The 17,836-nt window shown below is 39.9% G+C and overlaps 1 protein-coding gene across 12 annotated transcripts in view; it reads left to right on the plus strand.

Annotated features, from left to right (window-relative positions):
• Window positions 1-17,836, plus strand: part of JAKMIP1 (janus kinase and microtubule interacting protein 1) — a 228,824-nt gene that overhangs the window by 172,388 nt on the left and 38,600 nt on the right. For 10 of the 12 annotated variants that reach the window (XM_048302974.1, XM_048302972.1, XM_048302968.1 and 7 more), the window contains 2 exons: window positions 5,206-5,448; window positions 6,559-6,682. In XM_048302974.1, the coding sequence (XP_048158931.1) occupies window positions 5,206-5,448; window positions 6,559-6,682 (367 nt within the window). The remainder of the gene's footprint in view (window positions 1-5,205; window positions 5,449-6,558; window positions 6,683-17,836) is intronic. The other 2 variants (XM_048302975.1, XM_048302976.1) reach the window with 1 other exon arrangement.

Here is a 17,836-nt window from a genome sequence, read left to right on the forward strand (position 1 = left end):
GAACAAATGCTGCCTCTCAGTTTTGAAAAAAATAGTCTTTTGGGCAGGCATTGGAATGACAATGTATGTCTAATATGGACTTGAAATTTTTGGAGGCATGAAGAAGTTAGTTTTTAAGCCTTTGTGATATATTTTCTTTTTAAAAGACTTAAATTGAGAAACCATTGCCCCTCGGAGTGGAGCAATAATAAATTTTGGCAATATAAACATCTTAAAACCTTGTCTTATTTTGTGTCTGGAAAACAGAAAGCATGTGGCTGAAGAGGACACATTCCTGGGACAAGGGCTGCCTCCAGCGGGTGCACGTGGCACTCGGCACGATGCCATAGCTGGGATTCACACACCCAATGTCAGACACAGAATATGTGTCCATTTTTGGCCTTCTGTCATGTCCCATTTTAATCACCTCCTTTTGAATGCTGATTTTTTTTTTTTAATTGGAAGGACCTTGGCCTCATCTTTGTTTTTTTGCTTTTGTAGAATTAATTCAGGGACATTATTAACAGTTATTGTTTTTCTGCCTTTCCCAGTGAAAAGAACACAGGACAGCATTCATCAACTGATCTTGGACGTTCATGTTCACAAAACACCAAAAAAAAAGGACTATGACTTGGCTTTGCAACAACTGCTTTACTTGGGTTGGTAAAAGTAGGAAGCAAGTGAAGATGTTCCAGACAACTAATAGGACATATGAAAGAGGAGGCCTGATTTTTTCCTGAGTTTAGGTGTCTACTCGCAGTTTAAGAAACAGGCTTTACCCAGTCTGGCTGGCTTGAACATGAGGCAGTGTCCATGCTGCTTTTGATGGATCAGAGAACCACACAGAGGAGCAAGTGAGCTTGGCTTGCCTTTCCCATGGACTCAGCCCAGCCTGTAGAGTTGTGCGGTATTTTGGGCCTTTCCTCTCTCTTTTGGGCTAGGTGTGGAGAAACAGGAGTATGTTTAATCCTTTCCCTCAAATAATTGAGCCAACAGCCTCTGTCTGGATGTCTGTAATGGAAAATTCTGCTGTACTCATCCAATTTCTCTTGAGCTGGAAGGCTTTGACTTGATGATATAGTTTTTATATTCTTTCCATAGTGGATCTGAAACCATTGTGGCTGTTTGCCCTCATTTCTTGGGGCTGAAAGGGAATTTGTGCAAGGAATATAGGGATAAATGGTAGTGCTTTTTAATGCTTTTCATGCAATCATCTTAAACCTTATGGATGGAAAGCTCCAGGCAAAGAATGTGTCCAGTGCAGTGAATTGTTTTACAGAATAGGGATTAAATGTGCAGAACAGCATAGCTTAATTCTTCTTTCTGTCAAGGGATTTCTTCTGAGATTGATTTTGGTAGAACAATGCTTTTTGTTTTTTTATTAGTTTGTATTTCTACTCACCACTTTGTAAGAAATCGCCATTTTCCATATTTGAATCATATTTGTAGGAAATAGGCCTGAAATAAAATTCTCTGATGATTTGTTTAAAATGGTTTGTGCGTGGTTGTTAAGGTCAGAGACTTTTCTGGCACTGAAGGTGATATACATTTCCTGTATAATGTCTGTACGTCCGACAGTCATCCGTGGTAGTTTATCTATTTATTTTCACAGTCAAGACATACTTCCAAGGAATTATCCTGCCCATTTTATGTACCTGCTTTAGGTAAGTGCAGATGACTGAGCACTGACAGGCTGCCCAGAGAGGTTGTGGAGTCTCCCTCACTGGAGATATTCAGGAACCATCTGGACACAAACCTGTGCCATGTGCTCTGGGATGACCCTGCTTGAGCAGATGACCCACTGTGGTCCCTTCCAGCCTGACCCATCCTGTGATTCTGTGATAAGGTGGGAAGAGCCATAGAAGTTGGACTGCAGTGGTTGTCAAGGGTGCCAGGGGGAAATATGCTTTGGTCTGATGAGTCCCACCCTCAGACAGGAGAAAGAATTTAACTTTGGACTTTCAGTCTTTTTGTGACAAGGCTGATCAAGAGCAAGGAATCTTTCAAGACAAAAGGTTTTTTGCAAGAAGAGGCCTTTTTTCTACCTGACATTACAAAAACCATGCCTTGAGTCATTGGAATCATCATCATCCAAGTGGATAAAAGAGTGGAATTAGTTATTTAGTAATTTTTTTAAAGAAGGGTAAAGTCCATTGCTGAGAGGTATGTTATTTTTAACTTTTAGAGAAATTATTAAAAACACTGAAAGGCATGAAATACGGATTTAAAAAAAGTTAGTGGCAGCCTGGCCTTTCCAATGAAATAACTGATAAAGCTGTTCAATAATTATATGATTGTTTGGATAGAGGCATCTCAAGAATTTGTGATGGTTGAGGAGAAGGTTCTTACTCAAGATTAGTGCCATTTGAAAGTAAAATTTGGTTTAGTTGACAAGATTTAGATCAATTTCCTGACTGCATCCATAATACAGATATTTTAGCAGTGGTTTTTGCTGTAGTTCATGGGCAACAGCATGTGTTTGTCTAGAACAGCAAATGCCAATAGAGGAATAGCCATGACTAAAAAAAAGAAAAGCTTTAAAACTAACCAACCTTTATTTTCTGATAAAAAATAGAATTTAAATTAACGTAAAATGTACAACTAAAAATATCCGGATAAATTAAAACATTTTCATCTTCTCTTTGACACCACTGTCTAATTTTTTTGTAGTGTTGGGGGAAGCTGATGTTTTTTGGTTTCAATAGCAATCCTTTCTAGAGCTTGGCATTATGCAAGTTTACCCTCTTCTGAGTTTTGGTCAAATATCACAATATTTTCATTTCTTCCTAGGTAAAGTAATTTGTGGAAAATTGAGAGGAAAGAAAAAATCATAGGAAAATAGGAAAATATAATAAATATTGTAAAAAAAAAAATTAAAAAAACCTTAAAAAGAACAAGTTAATGTCTTGGCATTGAGACAAAATGCAGAATTTTTGCTTAGCTGCATCCTCAGTGCTATAGAGAATGTGATCTTTAGTGTTAGTCTTATGATACACCAAAGATGAGTCTTTTTGAGAGAATCATACCACCTTTCAAATGTAGTGCAGACTATACTGTGAAATCTTTGTCAGGGTAGTAGCATCTTCATTCACTGGGGTTTGCATTAACCCTGCTTTCTGCTGAGTGTCCCTACTTTGGCTGCAGAAGAATTTGCTAATTCCCAGAGGCAAAAGGGTCTGTGGGGTGAAGAGTTGAAGGAAAGGAATGCCCCTGGAAGGAAGTTATTTTTCTAGAAATGACTTGTGTCAGTGTCACAGCTTTGATTTGGTGGTGTGTTTTTTTCTGGCAGCTTTACCAGCTCTCCTGCCTATGAGGAGGACAGTGATTTGCCTTTGCATGGGTCATTGAGCTCCAGAACTTGTTCTGCTCCTGCTCACTCTCATCTATCACCACAAATGCCTCTAACTGTGCTTCCTGTAGTGAGGAAATTCTCATCAAATAATTTTAGATCCAATATCTTCATGCCTCAAAACATTTCAGGCCTGACCTTTGTGACCCCACCATTGCTTTAAGCCAGCTGGCTTTTTTTGTGAGTGATGGGGAGAGATACTGCACTCGTAACCTTGGTAAGAAACCAAGGACTTCTGGAGCTGCCTTGGGCTCCTGTGTTTAGAGGGGAACATCCAAATGTAAGCTTTCACTTTCCAACTGATCTGTGCCTGCAATGCTAGGATATATTTGGGTATTCATGCCACCTTACCTAAATAAATGCAATATCCAGATAATGTCACAGGCCCCCTCTGTAATCAGCATAGAGAAAGTAAATATTTTAGGGAAGAGCAGCAGTCTAAATTCCATGCCCCAAATTGGCCAGTGTGAGTGGTCCTTCCATTCCTGGATGTGCCTGCCTTGTTCCCTGGCCTGTTCAGCCTGGAGTAAAGGATCCAGGTGGCAGCTGCTCCTGGGCAGTGTCCCAGCTGGCCACACATGCTCGTGTTGGGTACTTTAAGGAGACCAATGGCCACAATTCATCAGAACTGGTTCCCTTTGCTGATGGGGAGCCAAGGACAGGAGGTGAAATGGCAACAACACTGTGTGTTTGTCTTCATGTCATAATAGAACTATATTTAGATGCAGAAGCTTGTCAATAAATGCTCATCTTTCTGTTGGGTCATTTCAGAGCAGTCTTACACTGCTCTGGAATTTCAGAGTCCTTTGATTTTTCTTTTTTTTAATGGACACATGTGATGTAGCTAAAACTCAATAAAGATGCACAGAGCAAAACCAATATATTATTTTAAGTAAAATGTGTTTTCTTTTAAGTAATTCTTCCTGACCTGGCATATTTATAGTATCTGCATTTCTGGAGCTTTTGCACAAGGACTGATGGCAATGAGATGGTAATGCATAATGATGTGTATTATTTTGGAAATAAATAACTGTTCAAAAACCCAAAGGCTGAAATGGCAAGACTTGCAATTGCAAGAAAAAATGCAACAATAATCTGGTAGCTATATTAAATTTGTATTTGAATGATAAAGTGCTACTGCCCTGTAGTAGTCATTTATATTCAGGGAGATCTTCTACTCCTGCTTGCAACTGTTATGAAAATGTGCATAATTAAACTGCCATTTCTCTCTAAATTTGTCTGCATCTCAGTGAAGATAATCTAAAAGGATAGTTTGCTGTGGTGTTAAAGTTGATTTGGAGTTGAAATAAGATCAACTGAATTAATATTATTTTTGTTTTCAATAGGAGGGTCTGCATAAGAGTTCATGCAGTTAAACTAACACACTTTTGAAGTCTGTTCAGCTTAATTTTCTTGAGCATTCAGAGGTAGACAAACCTGAGTTAGTTGTATAGTGTGGAGTGAGACAATATGTGTGTAAAAGAATCCTGTTAGAAATTTTGAGATTCTTCAAGAGAACTAACATGAGACAATTTTTAAACTTAGAATTTTTTTTCTAGTTTCAATATAGGTTTTCTTAATATCCCAAGGTGAATTTTCAGCTGCAGTTAAAGCTTAGAGATCTTTTTTGTTTTATTTTGAGGATGAGTTGTTGAATACATGATTCTTTATTTAGACAGGTGCAGGAATGCTTCACATCTGAAATAATTGGTATTTTATCTTTTTCCTTATTTTGCTAAATGCAGTTTATTTACAGTTAATTTCTGTGAATATTTATTTTAATGAACTCATCCAAATGGCTTCCACTAATCCAAAGTGAACAGCATTGGAAAACTTAATCTATCTTGAATTTCTTAAAATGCTATTTTCTCTTGCAGGTGCTGCCTTCCTCCACAGACATTTCACAGGCTAATGGACAGCCAGAGGATCATGTGGCATGTGCCAAAGGGAATGGGATGACTGGGTCCATACCTGAAAACTCTCAGCCAGGGGTGGATGGCCTCCACAGTTCTCACATCACCCCAAACGTGTGTGCTGGTTCTCCTATGCGACTAACGAGCCCAGAGAGGGTCATAGCCTTGCATCGAGAACTAAGAGAAAACCATCACAAAAATTTCCAGGTCAGTAAAAGTTTTCTTACTGTTTTTAGTTTAGTGAAATCTCTTATTCTTGGCAGAAGATACAGATATTTGAATGATTCCCGCCAGAGATGCACAGTTGATTGTTAGTTTAAACAAGCTGACAATAATAAATGTTTAATGTCTTTCATCATGCATTTTCTTCCCCATTGTGTAAGAGTGGCTCGGGGCTTGTAAAAATAATTGAAAGATTTTGTTTTCGTCATGGGGTACTCCATGGTAAGATAATCTTTGAAAATTGTTGGATGTTTTAAAAAAGAAATTGTTATGTTGGTCTTGTCCTACCTTTTTCCCCCTCCAACTCTTTTTTCTTTTTTTTTTTTTAGTGATCCAATTATTCCTATGCCCTGAAGCTCTTTATAGTAATTTCCATTAACTGCAGGAATCCTGTTAAGAACAGAGCTGATCAATTGCAATTGCATTTGTGACAGTCTGCTGCTAAACTAAACACGCAAGAGATTTCAGCTTCTCTGAGAAAACATAACCTCTCCATACTTGTATGGAATAAAAATTCAAATATGCAATTACTGGAGCCAGTTAGGTAGAGTAGTTAAAAATATTAGTCTACTGAATGTCCTTTATAATCTTGGATTAAAATAAATGCAATGAAACAAGCAAAAGCATAGTTTTTGCTTTTGTCATTGATGAAAAGAACATGCAAGATACTGAGATTTCCTTTTAGTTAAGAAATTTGTTATGCAGTGGAATGGTGACTCAGAATTCTGATAACATGTCACGTAGTCCAGGGAATATATGTAACAGTTCAAATAAAGTTTCCTGGTCCTTTTCTCTCTCACACTCACACGTCAAAAGAGCAGTGAAAATATGACCCTAAAGAAAACTATTATGAAGAGCAGAATGCAAGTAGCTCTTTGATTGATCTTCATGAACTCAGAGTTTTGGTTTTTTTTATATAAATCATATGAGCTTTAATTAAACCCCAGTGAAAGCAGGACATGGGCTTGTTGTACAGTTATGTGGGAGGCTACAGCTGAAATCAACCACAATGCATAGAGCGGCCTGTTTTCATAGAGGATACAGAAACACACAGGGACATCCAAGGTTACAGTTTCTGTTCTCTTTCCTCCTCAGATACCTTCAGTTGTCCCCTCCGGCTCAAAGCCGCGGGCTGGTCCCAACCCGCCCGTGATCCCTGAGGAAGCCCCTTGGCCTGTGCTGTCAGGGATGAAGGATGCTGCGGTGCCCCCGGAGCCTGGTGTGTTCTGGGCCACGAAGGGGAGGGATCGGTTGTCGAAACGTGATGATAAATTTTGGGGTCAAACAGGAGATCAGCATGCAGGTGCTATTCCCCAGGGAATGAAACACAAAAATGCCATTATGAATAAGGCATGGCTCTCTAGAGAAAAAACAGATGGCTCCACCTCAGCTACCACAGCAGAAAGCTATTTGCCAGACATGTTGTCAGCAAGTAATAAAGGTCGATATCCTGTGGGGAGAAATCAGCTGCATGGGAAAGAATAAAACCTGCAGAAATAAAACTAGGTAAACATCTTAGCAATGTGATTTTTCCCATTGATACAAAAATACTAGTAATTTTTTTAAAACAAACATATTTTACTAGTTAGCATGGCCCAGCAACTTGTTTGAGATGACTGGAAAATTTACATGGAAAAGAGCTGTGATACTTTTCATGATCAAAATTTCATAGAACATTTGAGATCACTGAAACACATGGACTTTTCATTAGCCAGGCCACCTCCCTATTTTCTTTTCACCTTTTGTTGATTTGCTTTTTCTTTTAACTGAAACTGTGAAACAATCTATTAAATCACTTTTGCTTTTATGTATAACCTATTTCTTCAGTGTGCACTGGCAAGTTCTCAAAGAACATCTCCCTTGTGTAACTGTTTCCTTTGGGACTTCAGGAAATGTAGTGTCATGGACTTCCTAGGAATTAATTCTACAAAGATTAGAGGGTAATTTTGCTGTGTTTCTTTAGTCTTAGGATACTTCTAAAAAATTAATCCTTTTTTTTCTAATAGGCCCAACTACAGAAGGATATTCAGTGTATTGCTGTGGGGGCTAGTATCTGTAAAATAGAATCCTTCAATTGGTGCTTTTAAGTGAAAAATTGCAGCTTAGCTTGAGTAGCTTTGCTGGGCATGTCCACAACCACTTTCTGTAGGGGACTGTGTGGGCATCATGGGTACAGTAACATCTGAGTCCAAGGAATGGATGATTCAGACTGCACCCTGTGCTGCCAAATCCCTGCCACAGGGAGAAGTGGATGGAGTGCCAGGCCACCTGTGCTGACACTGCCAGGACAGTGCTTCCTTGTAGTCTGGCTCACAAATAGTTGTGGTCTGGGCTGCAGGAGCCTTGGGTGGGTCCTGGCTATGGAAAGGAGGAGGGAATAGTGTGTCTGTGCAGGTACATGGGGGCACTAATGCTGGTTGGCTTTGGGAAGTTTAACTGAGCATGGTTGTAAATGCCACAAAATACTGGTTTATATTGTGATCTCAGCAGAGTTAATACTTTTGGAAAACATGCATTATTCATGTATCTTTATCATTATTCTGTATTTTTCATCACTTTTATTAGAAAAGGACATTCACACACATCAATGCATGGCACAGTTCCTGTGCTTTTCCTCTGCCTCCATCGATTACCCCGGTTAGTTCATAGTATGTTACTACTTGTTTGATGCTGCTTTTTGGAAGCCAGAAGTAAAATGACTGGTTTTGATGAAATATTAATGCACACACTCACACTTTATTGTGGAAGCCTGCCTTCAATTGCTCAGTAAGGTAGCAGTGCAGTTGCTTACAGCAGTAACTGAATTGCTCTTCATCCAGGGTATCTTTAAAAAACACACACCAGATGCCAAGGGAAACAGTCCCTGGAAGCAATGTTGTTGAGTGCTGCCTAAGCAGGAGGCACCAGTGAGATTCCAAGAGATTCCAAAATGTGGACTTTTGCTTTTATGTGTCTTTCTCTTCTTCCTGGTGCATGTCCAGAACTTCTGAAGACAGACATACTGCTATCCAGCCATCAGCTGCCTTGTCAAGTATTAAGATATTTTGATGTGCAAAACCACTGTAAATATTGAACATGGTAACTTTTATGTTGATAAAAATTAGACATTGTGAGAACTTTTTGGAGCTTTATCTTACTGACAGTGAAATATAAGGCTTGGAAGTTCAGTCTGAGGTCAGATCATAATGCATGAAGTGTGCTAATATTAAGGGTATTAATAATAATACCCTGTGATAATATGATAATAAATCTTTGTTATCCTAGTGAAGCTATCTACTTTGTGTTTGGGGCTATAGTCACTTTCCATGAAATTAAGCCTTTGTCAGTCCAGTCCCTTTCTATCACAGATAAGTGTGGTTTATTTTAAGCATTCAAGCTTCATATTAAGCTAATTAGGTTATTTGGCCCCATTCTTCCTTCTGCTGAAACTAATGATTTCCTGAGCAAGGGCTGCAGACACAGAGATATAGATGGAAGAGCAGATATTTGCAAGGATATTCCCTGCATTGAAGCATTATAATTCAAAATGGACTCAAGCAATTCATCCAGCAAATGGGTTCTGTCCTGGCACTTCATAGCTTTGCTTCACAAGTCACAGATTTCAGTTAAAATCCTGTAGCTCCTTGCGGTTTTAATTTTTTAAGATATCCATTCTTCCTACTACAAAGCATTGTTTAAAGATTTGCAGATACCACAGTTATCATTTGGGCAGCTGTTTCAGCTGCTCTTTATTTCTCTTAATTAAAATTGTGATAGTTTGGACTATCACATTCACTGGAACTGCAGTGAGGTCCTCCACTACAGTGGAGGAATGGCAATAAATTAGCAGCAATCAGTTTGGGGAGTTGCAGGCAGCAGTACTGGAAAAGGTGAGTCAGCTAAAGCTTTCCTCTTTTAAACCTCTGTCTTACTCCATTTTTCCCACTACTGAATGGACAAATGAGAAGTGATAGTCAGATCATACCAAATAATTATGCACTAATTAATCTACAGGAAGATGAGATGATACATTGCACCATCAAACAAGGCCCTTCAAATTCTTTAAACATGGTCATTTATTGCAACCTGACCCAAAATGTAGTGTTGGACCAGATGGTTCCTGTACTGGTGTCCTGCTGAGCTGAGGTCTTTTAGGAGTCTGAGCTTGCTCAGTGAGTCATACAGGATAAATAATTTTGGTCCTTATTCTGTAAATTATTTTTTAGGGGGTTTTTAAATTGAGGGTGATCAGTAGCAATGTGCTTGCAGAGCACATCTTAATTGGCTTGTGTTGAATCACCTTTGGTCTGCTGTTTGCCATCCATGGACCTGCAGGAGTCGAATGGCATTATCTGTACTTGACTGGGTGATGAGGATACTTGGAAGGAAGCTGGATGACAGCATGCTGCCTACTGACACATGCTCACTGAGCCTGCTCCCCATTCAGACTCTTCCACTTCCAAAGAAATTGTTTGAAACAGCACAGGAAACTATTTTCTAGGCTCAATAGTTAATATCAAACAAGTGTTTATTAACATATTCAGCCAATATTTGCCCAGTTCTTTTTTCTAGACTTGAGCTACCTAATACTAAAATCAAAATATCTGTTTTCAGCAGCAAAGTTGTATCTTCTGTCTCTAGTTTTAACAGAAGTATTACTTAGAAACAGAATTACATGGAAGCAGTAATCTGAAATAGTGCATAATGCTTTCTAAAGGCTCTGTGAAAGATAAAAAGGAAACTCACAGTGTACCTGAGACTACAAGTGCATTGTAAAGTAGTCTGTACTCACTATAGGGGAGGAATTGGAATCTGAGAACCAAAAACCACTGGAAAGAATAGCCTTTCTCCTCTAACAGGTGGAAAAAATTGCATCACTTTCTTCCAACACTGAATGAGCATTTTCCTGAAATTAAAGAAAACTTATCATTCTCCTGCAGTTGTGCATTACCCGTTTTGCTCTTTACTGGTAGGAAGGGTCATAAACAGGGAATGTAATGCCAGTTTTTGTGTTCAAATGCAAAGAAACAGAACACCTAGAATGACAGATCATGCATATTTTAAAAGAGTTCTCTTTAGTCAGTGCAATTCCTGCGTTAGAGTACTTCTAATTCTCTTATTTTTCAGGAAAATAGCATTCATAATATTTAAAAAAATAGTAAGTTGGCTGGTATTTTGTCTACACTCAGCTGTGCATGGAGTCTCACTTAACTAGAAAGAATTCATCATGCAAGTTAAAAAGGTAAAGTTGCTCATTACATCTTAGGAATGTCTGCAGCAGAAATGGTTTGATCAGAATCAGTGGAAGGAACATGGTCTGCATCCCTCTTTGAGAACTGATATGCTGGAGAAGGCTGGGAAGGCACAGGAAAGTAGGGAAGGGGACAAAACTCAAGCTGCCAGTGTTGACTCTAGGTTCTCCTGTATATTGGACATTTTTAGAAAATGCAGGAGGGTTGCCCCTGAAGCCTGCCACTCCCCATGTTTTGCTTGCCTTGTGCTACAAAAAGCTTTCATGTCCATAGGAAATTAGGGGATCAGGTCTTTTGGTCAGTCTATGGTCACTCAGCTTCATACTCAGGACTGGTATTTGTGGGAGTCAGAACAAAAACAAGTTGCCCGTGATTAAATCTTCTCTAGTCCCTAAGAATCCCTGTTTATATTTTTTTTTAGTAGCAATTCTGATTTGTAAAAGCACTATCTAATACCTTCTTAGTAACAGCCTTTTCGTTGAGGCCATAACCTGATGGATATTAAAGCCCCTAATTAAAACCAGATAATGCATGAAAGATTTCTACAGTACAAACCTTTCTCTTAAGGCCTGATTAAACCAAAAAACCTCACACATCTGTTTGCAGAAATGTATTCTCATCAGGTCAGGCACTTAGTAGCATTGACTTAGGACCATCCTTCTCACGACAGCTTGTTCTTGGGAATAAGGAGAACAACAAAGGCTAGGACAGAAAATGGAATATATCAGACACAATGGCTTTTTATATTTAGTTAGGAATGTAGTCTTTCTACATTCTATGGCTCTGATCATCCTATCAGTCAGGATAATGGTGAACCATAGAATAATGTGTTCATTTACATATAAATATGTATAAAACATTTATGTGCATATATATACACCTATATATATGTATAATTGCATGCAGTTTGGCATAAATAAATAGGGTTTAAAATAATAGGAAGAAGTGATTTTCTGCAGATCATTCTTTTTCTTTGTTTTTTCCTCTCTTTCTTGGGATTTGCAAATACAAGTAATGACGGGGAAAGAGACTGATGTCTTTAATTCTTATTTTAAAGACTGAATTTAAAGCTTAAATTAAGAGGGAACTAAGACTATGCAGTGGAAGTTCTGGTTGTACCTTGACTACACTGCAGATTAAAAATCCAGGTATGTATGAATCTGTCTTCTCCTTCCCAAATAAAGTAGATTCCATGGGAAGGACACTCACTTGTGTGCCCCACATGCCAGCCCAAATGTAGATGACAGTGGGACCAGGCTAGTGGGGGACACTTGCCCTAGAGCAGTTTAGCTCCCTGTTGTCTCTTTTGCCACTGAAAGAGTGGGAAAAAAAAGGATGAGTGGTTGTATAAAATACTGTTAGCACAATTTTGCTTTTATATGCATAAACCAATGAGCCTTTGCTGCGTAGGAGTTAGGCACCACTAGGGAAAGTATCAGGTGCCCATGGTGGGAGCCAGACTGACTAGCACCCTTGTTAAAGGTCTCTTGAACTGTGGCCACTGTCATATTTCATGTAGCATAAACTATCTACCTTTAGAAATCTTAATGTTGTGTGGAAAGTTCTTGAGAGGAAAAGCTATGACTTGTGAAGTAAGCAGGTCTTTAAAAAAAGTAGAGAAAAAAGAAAAATAAAGGAAAAAGAGCAAGAAGATCCTGTTACAGATGGTGGGTCAGGTTCAGCAGGGTGCAAGAGCAGCTCAGTTTCAGCCTGGTGATCCAGAGCAGCTGTGAGCCTGGCTTCCCAGGCACTGAGACTGTGTGTTCAAGCCATTAGTGAACTAGGTCAAGTGTCTAAGGATGGAGAGAGAGTTCTTTTTTTCATGGGTTTGTGGGAATATTTAATAAATATTACTCAGAAATTAAGATATTGCCTGTTCTGCCTAGTCACTGTGTTTTTGATTATGGTGTGAGAACATGGAGCAAAAGGGAATTTCAGTAAAAGATTGCTGGGAGTTTGTTTTGGTTGGACTTGTATTAATTGTATTTGGACAATTTGGAATTTGAAGTGCCGTGGCTTCTCAGCATATGGCTGGCTGGCAAAGCCTCCTTTAATGGGGAAGCACCTGGAGCACGTTGCTGATTTTTGTAATGTGGCTCCAGGGCTGAAAATTGTGAGCGATTCTTTCTCACCCTCACTGAAAGCTGCAGCTAAAAAGAGAGAACATGGCTGTCCCTTGCCCCCACCATCTGCTGAGTGCTGCCTCCCTGCTTTCCCATCTGTGGGCTGGGGACTCTGTTTCTCAGCAGCCACATCTCTGTTTCCAGCTGGCTGCAGACAGTCCCTTCTGGGGAAAGGGGTTTAAATTCTAGGGGTGAGGCTGCCTAGCTGAAGGGTACTGATAATTTGTGGCTCTTTGCGCAGAGAGCTTTGCCTGGGGACATGAGGCTGTTCTTGTCTCTCAGAGGAGCTGATTTGTAGGAGAAAGTGTACTCCATAATGTAGCTGCCCTGTGGATAGCAAGGGACTGGGCTCTGCTCATCCCTGCTACCCTTACAATTTATGTGCCTTTTCTCTGCTGGGTGTGATCACCAATATGATGTGGCTGCTGAATTAACAGTTAATTAGAGACCTTTTGTAGGTGGAGGATCTTTTGCGAATGACTGTTTATGAATGAGCAGACAGGCTCATTTGATGTACCTGAGCTTGGTAGAAATAAATAACAAATCTACTTTATATGGCTCCTATATGATCTGGATGCCTCATCATTTTGCAAGGCAGAAGTGTACTCTCTGTATCCTATAGCTACTGAGCATAACCAGAAACCATTTCTGTCACAATGAATCTGCTAAAGAGTAGATGACCACGGAAGGAGCTGTGCACTAATTCTGCAGAATAAGTGGTGGGTTGCAGGTGGCTGGCCCTGAGTGGGTGCTGGAGAGCATGTTGGAGGCAATGACCTCTTCAGGGTTTTGAAACCTAAGAAACAAAGCTGCAGCTGGTGTGGGCAAGAATCACGGTCTGCTACATGGACTGAGTTGGGTTCATACAGAAAGTACCTTGTGTGATGATGCTTAGGAGAGCCAGAAAAAAACACTACTTGCTAACAAATAATGTGGGTGTGATCATGGGACTCTGCTATAGACTGCCTAGCCAGGCCAATGACACTGATAAATTACTCTTTGAGGAACTAAGAGACTCCTCTAAATCATAAGAAAGGCAACTAAGAAAGATGCCCTCCTTGACTGGCTGCTTGTTAACAGAGAAGGTCTCGAGCGAAGTGGAGATTGGTGGCTGTCTTGGCCACAGCAGTCATTAAGTGATTGAGTTTAAAATCTCTGGTTTTAAACAGGAGGAAAAGTGCCTGCAAAACTTGAGCCCTGGACACGAGGAGAGAAGACTTCAGACTGCTCAGGGAACTAGTGAGTAAGGTTCCCTGAGAAAAAGCTTTTGCAGATGCGGGGGTCCATCTCTGCTGGTCAGTTTTTAAGCACCACCTCCTAAGGGCACAGGAGTAGGCAATTCCTAAATGTTTCAAGTCAAGCAGATGAGGCAGAAGGCTGGCTTGGCTGAGCAGGGATTTTCCTTTGGAGATAAGGCAAAAAAGGGGGGTGTATGAGCAGTGGAAGCAAAATCAGGTGACATCCTGTGTGCAGTTTTGGGCGCCACAATATAAGAAAGATATAAAGCTCTTAGAGTGTCCAAAGGAAGGCTAAAAGATGCTGAAGGGCCTTGAGGAGAAGCCATGTGAGGGGCAGCTGAGGTCACTTGGTCTGTTCAGCCTGGAGGAGACTGAGGGGAGACCTCACTGCAGTTCCAGCTTCCTTGTGAGGGGAAGAGGAGGGGCAAGTACTGATCTCTGCTGTGTGGTGACAGTGACAGGACTTGAAGGAATGGCCTGAAGATGTGTCAGGGGAGGTTTAGATTGGATTTTAGAAAAAGATTCTTCACCCAGAGGATGGTTGGGCACTGGGACAGGCTCTCCAGGGAAATGGTCACAGCACCAGCCTGACGGAGTTCAAGGAATGTTTGGACAATGCTCTCAGGCACAAGGTGTAAATCTTGGAACTGTCCTGTGCAGGGCCAGGAGTTGGAATTTTACAATCCTGCTGTGTTCCTTCCAACTCATAGTGTTGTGTAGTTCTGTGATTGTTATATCTGACATCTGCACCTTTCCCAGACCAGCACATTCCTGTTGTCCCCCTTAGAGTTGACTCTGAGACTGCCATTTGCACTGACTTTTTCATGTGGACAGACAATTGATTCAACATTTTCTGGTTCTTCTCTGGTGACAAGACATCTTTATCAGGCTACAGAATTAAGCTCTTTATTGCTTACAGCTCAGCCAACACTGCAGACCTTCAAGCAGAGATTGTCAGGTGTCTGTCTCCCTGGCAGGGAGTTGGTTACCATGTGTTTAGGAGCTAAGCTTAAGTTATTGGGATTCCTTGGAACATCTATAAGTCTGAGTTAGTCTCTTGGGGTCCCTGCAGTCATGACAAGAAATCATCACTTGACCTACAGGACAGGATTCATCTCATCATAATGTAGGTCTAAACTAGGCAAGATGATCTGCACTCTAGAGGTGCCTTTTCAATTCACTGACTATAAAGATGAGTGGAATGGAACTACCTCAGATGTCCAGCCTACTGCAGGAAAAAGGAGAAGTGATTCCTGCCCAAAATACTTTAGCAGTAAAGTGAGCAAGGTCATTTAGTTCTTGGTTGTGGTGGCCTGGTAGTGCTTAGCAGGACAAAAACTTGCAGTCTTCCTCCTAAGTCCTAGGTGACTGCTCTGAACACCAGAGTAGTCTTCATAGAAGAGAAAATGGACATTAATACTTGGGAGCCTCTCTTTTGTGTTGTTCTGTCTGGGTTTTTTTGAATGTTCTGCCTGAGGACTCTTCCTCCATACTTACAGCTTGGACTAACTGTATAGTTTTGTCTTAATTTACAGTCACAAACTCTGGGTTCACTGTAAAATGTTTAGGTACCAGTTTATAAATAGATTAAACAGGAAATAAAATGTGCATGTAGATCTGAAGCCTTGTTGACCTGACAGATTCTCCCAAGGCCCCAGGAGATCAGAGGCAGCATTCATCAAGTGAGGCACTGAGCATATGCCAGGTGTAGTACTAATACTTGGGAGCTTTTGCATGCTAATAAGCCATATTCATTGTTCTTTGTGAACTGTGCACTCCACTTGTGCATGCTTGCTCTGGAGTAGTGTAAAAGAGAACAATGCAGAACAGAGGGCAGAAGCTTATAAAATAGTGTATTCAAACACATGAATTCAGCCTGAGCTGGGGAGAGTTTTCTACAGTGGATTAGTGGCTGCAGCACTGCTGTTCTCCTGGGAAATCACCTAAGCACATGTGTTTCCTTTAGAGGGCTTCTGACCTCTTTTGTGTTCTTCTTAATTTCTGTGTCCTAAGTAAGGTGATATTAAAACAATTCCTTGTTGGTATGCTTCCTTGGCAGCTTTGCAGAGTATGCAGGAGGGAAGTGGTTTCTGCTGCTCCTAAATTAAAAGCAGTTGCTCAGACTCCTGCAAGTCTATGGAAGATGACATGTCAGCTAAGAATGAGTGCTGCTCTTTGCACTGGCAAACTGGATGCTGGGGAAAGAATAATGTGATTGTCAAGACACATCTTTCAATTTAATAAACCATTTTGAAAAGAAGGCTTTTTCTCTGTTTAGTAGTGGTCCTTGGGGGAAAAAAAAATCTAAACTCTAGCATGAAAACAAACACTCCATGTCTGTTTTGAAATAAACATACTGTCTTCTGCAGTACTGGGCTACACTGTAAATTTTATAGACAAATAGGATATGAATAAGACAATTGCCTTAGCAGTATTATTAGGAGTAATAACTTCTGTTGTGGATAAATCTGATCCTTTGAAAATGTAAAAACATTCATGTTTAATTATTTTAGCTTAGCTTTTCCCTTAGAAGAGGTTGTCCTGTCTGTAAGTTTTATTAGAAATGACATGATATACAGCTTATTATCAATTACTACTTTTGAGGTCTCACTTGAACAGAGGTTGTAGCAATACATTGTTTTGCATCTCTCGACTGCATACTCTGGAAGCTAATGTTGGGGGCTTCTTCCTGCTTCAGAATGGCTGTTTTGGGACTAATTACCGAGTCACAGTGTTGTACAAAATATCTGACTCTGCTTGTTGAAGTCCTCCTTGATTATCAGTACCCATGGAGCTGTGGGATCCTTTGTATTTTTGGATTGCTGCACCTGAACCCAGTGTTATCTGTTAGTGACCACAACATTAAAAAAATCAACTTTTAATTTATTGCCTAATTTATAGGCCCACTTGAACGAGCTATGACACAGTTGAACTCGTGTTCAATGATTAATGCGAAATAAAAGGTAGTGTTACATGGCCCAGTTAGATTAGATGCTCTTGATCTAATCCTGTCAGTCAGCCACAGCTGTTAACCATTTTATGTCCTCATATAAGACTTTACTTGTGCTGCTGTAGGTTTTCAGGCTAAAAGAAGATCATATTATAATTAAATAGCTAGAGCTTGTATAAGAGAATAGGATAATTATCCATCTATATAATCAGAAATTTATAGGAGGACATGTTAAACAAATGTGATTTTTGCCACATAAAATGTTTCAGAAATTTCTCAGAGTCATAAGAAAAAACTACAAATTCAGATTTCATTGCCTTTAAGTGGTAACTAACGCCTCTTACGTCTTTGAAAATGACCCCTAAATTACTGAATTTGATTATATTTGCCCTACATAATCACTAAGGGCAAAAATGAGGACTCCTTGTGATTTTTAAATTTAGGTTTTATTCCATGCAAATTTACAGCTGAAGTATTTACCCATTGGACAGTATAAATAAAAGTAGCTGAAGAACTTCAGTGTGGTTTTCCTGGGACTTGGTAGTATTCCCCTTTTTAAAGCCTGGCAAGTGGCAGGGCTGCTGAAGGGGCATTTCATCACTCTGAGCATCAGGAAGCGGCTGCAGATCTGCCAGGACAGTGTGGGAATTAACAGAATCCACAGATCTTAAAGGAATGTTCTCATTAGGAAGGACGCTTTTCTTCTCACCCTTTCTGTGTGCCAAGGTTGGTATCTCATCAGGGAAACCCTCAATACAGAATATTTTGAATGAGCATGCAATAAATAATATTTTTTTACTATATTTGGGCTATAGGAAAAATAATTTTCCT

The sequence above is a fragment of the Corvus hawaiiensis genome, chromosome 5 (genome assembly GCF_020740725.1).
Source record: "Corvus hawaiiensis isolate bCorHaw1 chromosome 5, bCorHaw1.pri.cur, whole genome shotgun sequence".
Lineage (NCBI taxonomy): Eukaryota > Metazoa > Chordata > Aves > Passeriformes > Corvidae > Corvus > Corvus hawaiiensis.